The sequence below is a fragment of the Microtus oregoni genome, unplaced genomic scaffold (genome assembly GCF_018167655.1).
Source record: "Microtus oregoni isolate MIOR12 unplaced genomic scaffold, Mior012 000008F_ref0000371, whole genome shotgun sequence".
NCBI lineage: Eukaryota > Metazoa > Chordata > Mammalia > Rodentia > Cricetidae > Microtus > Microtus oregoni.
This window is the reverse complement of record NW_024543067.1, coordinates 53,687,217-53,697,682: the sequence shown is the minus strand read 5'-3', so window position 1 is coordinate 53,697,682 and position 10,466 is coordinate 53,687,217. Positions and strand designations below refer to the sequence as shown.

Here is a 10,466-nt window from a genome sequence, read left to right as displayed (position 1 = left end):
AGTTAATAGAGTTTTCTTATGATTCAAAATATGTCACCTTATTATTCTACCTCGTACAAGAATGAAGCTGAATCCACAGAATGAGTCCCCAGATCAAAAATATTTTCTTATCTCCAGGTAAAATAATGAAGAATTTTTGTGAAGAAATGAGAAGAAAAAATACACTGGAACACTTGCCAGAATATAAACGCAAATATAAAAGAAATAAATTAATATATTGAAAACAAGGTGAGAACAAAAAAAATATAGAGAAAAAAACTCAAATTGTAAATGTGGACTATGGCAGCTCAAGTGCTTCATTCACTATGAGTCTTCTTAGAGATCTCTTTAGAGCAAGCTTGACATCGTTATTCCTAAGACTGTAAATAAAAGGGTTCAGCAGTGGCAGCAAAAATGTATAAAATATACTGAGAAGTTTCCCCTGATCCACAGACTCATCAGATGATGTTTTGATATGTGTAAGCATACCCAATCCATAGAATAGGGCCACAGTTATTATGTGAGAACTACACGTGCTCATGGCTTTGTACAAACCCTTACCTGATGACAACTGAGTGATATTAAAAAGAATCAAAGCATAGGACATTAAGATGACAGTACTGGATGCAAGGACGACTGTGCCTATAACAACAGAACTCACAAGCTCATTGGCATAGGTGCTGCTACAGGAGAGCTGCAGAAGGGGGAAGATATCACACAGGTAGTGGTTGATGATGTTAGAATCACAAAATCTGAGCCTGGTCATAAACCCTGTGTGTACAATGGCACCAGCAAATCCCATGAAGTATGAACCAAACATCATCAGGGAACATATCCTAGGAGACATGAGTACTATGTACAACAGAGGTTGACAGATGGCTACATAACGATCATAGGCCATGGCTGTCAACACATAGCACTCAGAGTTGGCAAAAAAGCAGAAGAAAAACAGCTGAGTCATGCATCTTCTAAAGGAGATGATGTTCTTCTCTGAAACAAAACTCATTAGTGTTTTGGGAGTAAAGACAAAGGAATAACATAAGTCAATAAAGGACAAGTTAAAGAGAAAAAAGTACATGGGAGTCTGCAGGTTTGAATTTAGTAAAATAAGACTCATTAAACTCAAGTTCCCCACCACAGTGACTGTGTGATTCACCAGAAACAAGATGAACAGGGGTAGCTGGAGCTCAGGTTGGTCTGTCAATCCTGTGAGAATGAATTCGGTCACTGAAGAGTCATTCTTCATAGCCATTTTTGTCACAGCAGATCTGGAGAAACATTAGTAAAGGGTCACATTAAACAATGAACTCTGTCACTGACTACAAAGGGACAGCTAGAGCCAGTTGTTGGGAAGTTCAGGGTTGTCTGAATCCACTAGGCAAAGCATTCAGAGGACATTGCTACTCAATCTGAGAATTCTGTTTATTCTTTTCCTATTTATGATGAGCATCTACTATGAATAAACACTGGCACAGCTCCAAAGTCTTTAAGCAACCACTTTCTCCTGTCTTTTTAAGCTTCTTTAAGGATTAAGGGCAAAAGGAGAAATAAAATATCAATGTCTCCTAAACAGATAATTTATATAGATTAGAGTTTTAGGGAATGTTACCAAGAAAAAGATGATTTCTCTCTCTCTCTCTCTCTCTCTCTCTCCCTCCCTCCCTCCCTCCCTCCCTTCTTTTTTTGTCCTAAATATGTCAGTGCTGTGGTACCACACAAGACCTTTCACACCAATATCCTAAGGAGTTTAAGTTTCTGACAATGAAGGGTTGCTAGTTATCAATACAAAATGGCTTGGATCTCCTAAAATATCTATGCCAGTGATATGACATGATTTAAATTTAAGAATTTCTTTTCAAAGTTCTTTTTACTTCCTTAAGAAAAATAATCTCATTTGCATCCAATACATCATTTCATTCGATTGAGGCTCTTATAACCTGGAATTATTGAAAATATTGTATTAGTCAGGGTTCTTTATTGACACAGGACTTATGGCATGAATATATACTATCCATTATGATATATATATATTATAATTATGAATACTATAATATATAAAATATAAGTGTTTCTATGAAATTTAAAGGCAATTTAATGGAATGACTTACAAATTGTTCAAAGAACAATAATCTGGTAGTTGCTCAGTCAGACAAGGTTATGTGTCTCAGCTAATCTGTGGGATTCAGAGAAGTATAGACAATTTTCTCTCCTGATGATAACTCCCAGGTTGAGTGAGTTTCCACCTTAAGAGTAGAAATAACAGAACCTGTGTTTATATCATGTAGCAAGAATACAAATACTCTTTCTTTTGAGACTCAAAGTCCTGCTTAGTTTGTAATTCCCCAACCAGAATACCTAGTTCCCTGAGCAGGGTATTGGGTTGTTCCCTCAGAATTCTACTCATTATGCCCTGCACAAATTGGCAAGAGAAAAAGCCAGGGACCTACTCACCTGTCATTTCTAGTAATTATCTACAAGCCTTGCAATTGCATCAGCAATGATTATATAAACTTTCTACAAGAAAAAAAAAGTTTTGGAACAAAACATTTAAGGAAAGAAGGAGTATTCACCAACTCATATAACCTTCAAAGCATTCCCATGATAATCTACTATTTCTATTGACGTCAGAGTCAGCCAAAATGGTATAAACAGATTACTGAATACTCAAAAAAATTATGAAATAAAAGTTACACAAACTCTTCAGGTATCTTAAAATTTCCCACCTAAGCCACACATACGTGTGGCACCTGAGGAAACATTCGAAGTGCGTATATAAGTAGTCTGTAAAAGTATACATTGTGTACTCAAAAGAAATCACTAAGTCCTTAACAAAATCTTGTATATTGACTGAAATGTTGTGAATTGTAGTAGAAAAAGACAGACTAATACCAAAACTTTTTCTGAACATATGTCACTGCAAGTTTGACTGAAAATCATATAACAAAGTTGGAAGAATGATGAATATATACAAGTATAGTCCACTAAAATTTATCTTCAGGTCAATAATTGAGGAACTTTTCTAATACTTTCTAATATCTTTAATTAATGGCTTATCAAGTCAGAAGAAATATGTACAATATTGATTTCAGAACAAAAGCAAAGTGGTGATATTTCTCTCTTCTTTAAAAATTTTTTACCTGATCATTTTATAATTTTCCATTTTTTAAAGACCATCTAAGAAACAGAAAAGAGGCTAAAATTGTTTAAACATAATCTAAATAAACAGATATGCTTGAGATTTAATTTGAGGACTTTCTGTACTACTCAGTTCCAAGCTGTTAATATCTAAAGATGGAAGAAAGATATCTCTGATAGAAAAAGTAAAAATTATTACATGTTTCCATGGATGTGATGGCTTAAGTAATATAACACTGGGTTTTTTGTTTGTTTGTTTATTTACTTCCTCATATATAAAATTTTGTTCAAATGTTAAAGCTCATTTAAATTTAGAAAACAAAAGATCTTTCAAATAAATTGTGTGCAGGAAGACCATTACAACATGAGGTTAATTTCAAAGATCATAGATCACAACTCTCCTAATATCAGAAGGTCCAAACAAAAGAGCAAGTACATCAGTATGTCTTCATCCAAGAACTCTTTAAAATGTCATAGGCTTGGGATTCACTGAATTCCAATAACATCTTCACAGTAGAACACAGTGTTTCACAGTAGGTACAGATTATATTAGCCATTCATGAGACATGCGCACAGTGCTACTACTGAGGTCACACTATGTGATAATTATTTTGAAATCCAGAACATGCAATTCTCTGGATGAACTTTAAGTTATACACTAAAATCAGCAGTTGTTGAAATAATCAGACTATTATCTATTATTTTTCAATTGAGACTACAAAATTTACATAAACAAGCGAGATTAATTTAATATCACAATACCCATAATATATACCTAAAGTGATCAACTACATTACACAATAGGTATATAAGATTTTATTATTCAGATATACATGTGTGTGAGTCTACAGAATTGTTATTAACTGATTCTTTCTGGAAATATTCACCTCTCACTAACTATCTCTGTTATTTGTAAATTCTAGTGTTTCATTAAATTCCATGAAGAGAAGAGATGAAGTATTCACAAAATTATAAAATGTGATCTCTAGTAAACTATGTACTCCATGAAGCATATGTGTTGTTGATCTCATGGCTAAGCATCCTGACATTCATTCTGATACACAACCCATCGTTTCTAAAGACAACTCCCAACAGAAGAAAACCAGTAGGAAGGTTTTTTCTCCATCATTCAAGTTCAGAAGTAAAATTGGGTGCAGACATGGCTGATCCTCAAACAGAGAAACTTCTCAATCTCTTTTCTGGCTTTGAACTTCTCTGATATCTATGATCTTTTGTAAGAATAACAATTAAAGGGATTATCTAAAACATGTTTTTATACTCCAGTGTATAGACCAACATAAGGTTTAATAATCTCTTTGTAGTATTCATACTCCCTCCTGCTTTGCAGAAATCTACATTGAGCATCTGTTGGTAGATGTTTATACATCTTAACTCATTTGTACAGTTGAACTTCATTCTAATGTCAAAGCCTTGCAAATGTCTTAAAATGTGGTCTCTAAGCATTATTTGGGGGGGAATGGTATAAGCAATTCACCAAGTGGATGAAGTTGCCAATTGCTGAAGTTGTGTTATCTGAGGAAATGATCTACCACAGTATAGAATCATAAAAGCTGTAAAGTGTCAATCTTGCTTTATGCTTAGCTCAGGACTCTTGCCAATTTATGCACAGAGCTTCATGTCTCCCCAGCCAGTTTTATGACATGAGTCTTGGCCAGTGTCAGCTTTCAGGTCCCTGAAAGCTCTAGAAAAAAAAGAAGCAGACGCGCCCAGGAGAAGTAGAAGACTGGAAATAATAAAACTGAGGGCTGAAATCAACAAAATAGAAACCCAGAAAACAGTCCAAAGAATCAATGAAACAAAAAGCTGGTTCTTGGAGAAAATCAACAAGATCGACAAACCCCTATCCAAACTAATTAAACGACAGTCAGGTCCCAAATAATTTTTTGCGGTGAAAACTGGGAATGGTTGGGTCATCATAACACACTCAAAACCTGCAGAGACACATGTATCAGGCTGCAGAAGTGGTCAAATGTTCTCTTCCTCTATTAGTCATTCTGAACAACTTTTAGCTCTCTCTGTCACTTCACAATTCTCTTTGTTTCATCCCATATGTTCCTTTATTAGATACATATTGTGTTTAAAACTAGGACTTGTATTACTAACTATATAACCAAAGACAAGTCAAATACAGTAAAAAGAAAAGAAGAATTATATTAACCCTCTGTGTAAGAACATTAAAGAATGCACAAACTTTCAGTTAGAGTTTTGTTTGTACTGGCATGATTTGTAAGGTGGGGTTCCTGGAAATGAGCAAAAAAAAGTATATATACAATTTAAATAAAAATTTCAGTTACTCAAATATCTGTACCATAACCACATATATATGAATATATGTTTAAGATGTATACATAGATATATGTGAGCATGTGTATGTACATCATGGTAAGAATTAAACAGGAGCTTATATAAGTACTCCATTACTGGGTTGTAATATCATGTCTAGTTTCTTTTTTCTGTAAGTAAGTAGATTTTTCTTTAAAAATATCATCTTTGTTATATACGAAAGTAAATCATGACTTTAGATATTTCATATTATTTATTTGTGTTTATTAAAAGTAAGTAGTTCTTATCAATAGTGGAATGGCAAATTCCATTGTATTCATGACAAACTAGATTTTAACAAAAATCACTGTCATTGTTAATAGTATTTAAAGGTTCTGAATAAAAAATAGCCTAATTCAGTCTTCAATAATTATAAAAACTGACCATTACTCCATAAAAGCACATAATGTCATTTTGTAATAATGAGGTGAAAATCCAAAATTAGAAAATATTGAAAAACAATAAATAGTGCTAGAAACATTGACAACTTTACTATGGCCACAAATTAGTTAATCATTCTCTTTTTGAATGCAATTCACAAGTGTACTAAAGGAACTAAAATTGGAAATGCTCTACAAAATTCCCTCTGAAATGACCAACAGTAGTACACTTATTAGAAAGCACTCATCTCCCTAACTTTACTTAGTCATAGAAGTACATAGATAAAAAGGAAATAGAGTTCTCTTACGATACAAAATATGCCACCTTGTTGACTCTACCATGTACGAAGATGAAGCTGGATCCACATTCTGAATGAGTCTCCAGATCAAAAATATTTTCTTATTGCCAAGTAAAATAATCAAGAATTTTTGTGAAGGAATGAGTAGAAATAATACATTGAAAACCTTGCAAGAATACAAAAACAGAGATGAGAGGAAAAATTAGAACATTGAAAAGAAGGTGAGAACAAAAAAAAAAATGGAGAACAAGACTCATTTAGAAATGTGGATTATGGCACCCCCAGTGCTTCATTCACTTTGAGTCTCCTTAGAGATCTCCTTAGAGCAACTTTGACATCCTTATTCCTGAGACTGTAAATAAAAGGGTTCAGCAATGGAAGCAAAAATGTACAAAATACACTGAGAATTTTCCCCTGAACCACAGATTTTTCAGATGTTTTGATATGTGTAAGCATACCCAATCCATAGAATATGGCAACAGTTATTATATGAGAACTACAGGTACTCATGGCTTTGTACAAACCCTTACCTGATGACAACTGAGTGACATTAAAAAGAATCAAAGCATAGGACATTAAGATGACAACACTAGATGCAATGACCACTGTGCTGATAACAACAGAACTCACAAGCTCACTAGCATAGGTGCTGCTGCAGGAGAGCTGCAGAAGGGGGAAGATATCACACAGGTAGTGGTTGATGACGTTAGAATTACAAAAGTTGAGCCTGGTAATAAACACTGTGTGCACAATGGCACCAGCTAACCCCATGAAGTATGAACCAAACATCATCAGGGAACATGTCCTAGGAGACATGATGACCATGTACAAAAGGGGTTGACAGATGGCTACATAGCGATCATAGGCCATGGCTGTCAACACATAGCACTCAGAATGGGCAAAAATGCAGAAGAAAAACATTTGAGTCATGCATCCTTTAAAGGAGATGATGTTCTTCTCTGAAACAAAACTCATTAGTGTTTTGGGAGTAAAGACAAAGGAGTAACATAAGTCAATAAAGGACAAGTTAAAGAGAAAAAAGTACATAGGGGTCTGCAGGTTTGAATTTAGGAAAATGAGACTCATTAAACTCAAGTTCCCCACCACAGTGATTATGTGGTACACCAGAAACAGGTTGAACAGGGGTAGCTGGAGCTCAGGTTGGTCTGTCAATCCTGCGAGAATGAATTCGGTCACTGAAGAGTCATTCTTCGTAGCCATTTTTGTCACAGCAGATCTGGAGAAACATTAGTAAAGGGTCACATTGAACAATGAACTCTGTCACTGACTACAAAAGAACAGCTAGAGCAAGTTTTTAAAATTCCAGGTTGTCTGAAGCCACTGAGCAAAACATTCAGAGAACATTGCTTCTCATTCCTGATTATTCTTTTTCTATTTATGATGAGCATCTACTATGATTATACACTAGCCCAACTCCTAACAATTTTAAGCAACCACTTTCTCCTATATCCTTAAGCTTTCTTTAAGATCGGGGACAAAATTAGAAAGAAAACATCATTGTCTCGTTAACCTATGATTTATATAGCTTTGAGTTTTATGGTATGTTATGAAGATTAAAGACAATTTATTTTTTATGCTTGAATATGTCACTGCTGTTGTACCACATAGTCACTTTCACTTCAATATTCTAAGGAGTTTAAGTTTCTGACAATGAAGAGATGATAGTTATCAATACAAAACCTGCTCTGACCCCCTAAAATATGTATGCCAGGGATATGACATAATTTCAATTTAAAATTTTTCTTAAATGTTCTCTTAATTTGCACAAAGGAATATAATCTAATTTGTATCCAATACATCATTTATCTCAATTGAGATTCTTCTAACCCAGCATTGTAAAATAATATACCAGAAATTATATTAGTCAGGAAATTGTATTAGTTCTCTATTGTCACATAACTTATGAAATTATGGAATAAGTATATATTATCTATTATTTTATATATACTATAAATTATGAATACTGTTATATATAAAATATGAGTATTTCTGTGAAATTTAAATCCAATTTATTAAAATGACTTACAGATTATATTTCAACCATATCTTCTAAAAGTACAATAATCTAGTAGCTTCTCAGTCAGACAAGGCTATGAATCTCAGCTTGTCTGCAGGATCCTGAAGAAGGAATGTGTATGCTGAGGAGGTGAGAACAAGGAGGAGAAGGAAAAAATCCTTCCTTCTTACATTGTCCTTTTATAAGCTTCTAGCAAATGGTGTGGCCCAGATTAAAAGTGTGCCTTCCATCCTTAATATCTAGATAAAAGATATATTCCTGCCTCAAGATCTGGATCACAAGTCTATCCTCCATTTCTAGATTATAGCTAATTCCTGTTATAGTCAAGTTGACAACCAAGAATAGCCATCAGAGAAGTATAGACAATTACTCTCTTCTGATGATGCCTCCCAGGTTTAGTGATTTCTCCCTTAAGGGTAGAAATAACAGAACATGTGTTTTTAGAATGTAGCATGAATATAAACACTCTCTCTTTTGAGACTCAAAGTCCTGCTTAGTTTTTAATTCCCCAATAGGAATACCTAGTCCCTGAGCAGAGTATTGGGTTGTTCCCTTCATAATTCTACTCATTATGCCCTGCACAACTCAGCAAGGGAAAAACAAACAGGGACATACTCATTTGTCATTATTAATAATTATCTATAAGCCTTGCAATTGAATCACTAATTATTAAATAACACTCTACAAAATGTAAAAGATTTTGGAGCAAAACATTTAAGAAAAAAGTTATGCTTCAAGACAGTTAGAGTTTAAATCCAGATTTTTTTTGTTTCTTACTAATGAATCTATACAAAAATTGTAATCTCTCTGGCCTTATTCATTTATATTAACATATTTATTTTTTGTGACTATCTTTAAAATATGTCTCAAAAAGGAGCATATGGATATGGATCAGTAGTAGAAACTTACTTGCATACACAAGACTCTAGGTCTAATCTCAGCTCTATAACAACAATAATAATAGTAATACAAAACAAGATAAAGGAGTTACGATGTTGTTGTCTTAATTAAATTTAATGATCATGTATTATAGCATGTAAAACTGTCCTAGACATGTAAAAATGTGTAATCCTTACCCCTATTTCATATCTTTAAACAGGTAAACCAGGATCTCTCATCTTCAATAGACATTCAGAGGAAGTAACTGTACGCAGTGTTGCTCTCTTGTGTAACATAAAATGAACATCATCTCATAGCCATGCTCAGTATTGCATGTTAGTGTTGTAAACCACAATCTCTCAACTACATAATGGTCATGGCCCATAAAACTTTTCTAGGCTGTGTAATATATTCCATGTGCACTGTTCAGGCTCAGAAAATTATATGCTGGAACCAAAATCCCCCCTGGCTTTAAAGCTTTCTGCCAAGTAACCTCATCTTACCTTAATTGAACAGGCCTTTTAGGTAATTTGACCATTCTCTAATGTAACATGTGGGCCTGCTCATTGGGGTTTCTGTCCTTCCCAGTTTCCCCACTGTTTAGTCCCAGAGAAAATCACACAGAGACTCTACATTAGATATAAACTAATATAATGCGAGTCTTGATCATCTCAGGCAGCAGTCTTGAACATGTTCTATATGTAGAACTCAGACATCTGGGCCATCTGTTCCTACCAGAGATTTCTCAGGTGGTCTTCCTTGATCAAACCTGATTTTTCTTAACTCGAAATGAATCCACAGCCTCTCACTTCCTGTGGAAACAAAAGCAAAATCTCTTCTCCAAAGTAACATACCTTTTGACTTCAATTATGAAGTTAAAGTATTTTCAAAATACCTATCTTAGATTAATTCAGCAACATTTTTAAACAAATATCTTTGAGCAGTGTTGCTCCTTCCTCAGCATTCAAACAATTTAAAGAGAGCATAATAATATACAGTATCCAGATTCTCTGTGTATTTTTCATCTTTACGTGGCTTTATTTTAAACTCTATTTCTTTTATTTTTTCTTTTAATATTTGGCTTTTTGAGACAGGTTCTCTGTATATCTTTTGCTGTCCTGGAACTCCTTCTGTAGACCAGGCTGTCCTTGAACTCAGAGATCCACCAGCTTCTGCCTCCAAAGTGCTGGGATTAAAGGTGCGTGCCACCACACATTGAATTCACAGAGATCTCTCTGCCTCTGCCTCCCAAGTGCTGGGATTAAAAGTGTGTGCCACCAGGCATTGAATTCACAGAGATCTCTCTGCCTCTACCTCCCAAGTTTTGGGATTAAAGGTGTGTGCCAACACATTTTGAATTTGCAGAGATTGGTCTACCTCTGCCTCTCAAGTGTTTTGTGGCAGGACCTCTTA

General features: G+C 34.5%; 2 protein-coding genes across 2 annotated transcripts; both read right to left on the bottom strand.

Moving 5' to 3' along the window:
• Positions 1-277: 277 nt before the first annotated feature.
• LOC121451825 (olfactory receptor 143-like) lies at positions 278-1,234 on the bottom strand. Its single transcript, XM_041657591.1, has one exon. The coding sequence runs from the start codon at positions 1,229-1,231 to the stop codon at positions 278-280; it is 954 nt and encodes a 317-aa protein (XP_041513525.1). The 5' UTR covers positions 1,232-1,234.
• A 5,172-nt stretch (positions 1,235-6,406) lies between these two features.
• Positions 6,407-7,360, bottom strand: LOC121451886 (olfactory receptor 143-like). The gene has a single exon (XM_041657684.1). The coding sequence runs from the start codon at positions 7,355-7,357 to the stop codon at positions 6,407-6,409; it is 951 nt and encodes a 316-aa protein (XP_041513618.1). The 5' UTR covers positions 7,358-7,360.
• Positions 7,361-10,466: the final 3,106 nt, after the last annotated feature.

Coding starts and splice junctions, on each gene's coding strand:
- LOC121451825 (XM_041657591.1), bottom strand. CDS start 1,231: ATGGCTATGAAGAATGACTCTTCAGTGACCGAATTCATTCTCACAGGA.
- LOC121451886 (XM_041657684.1), bottom strand. CDS start 7,357: ATGGCTACGAAGAATGACTCTTCAGTGACCGAATTCATTCTCGCAGGA.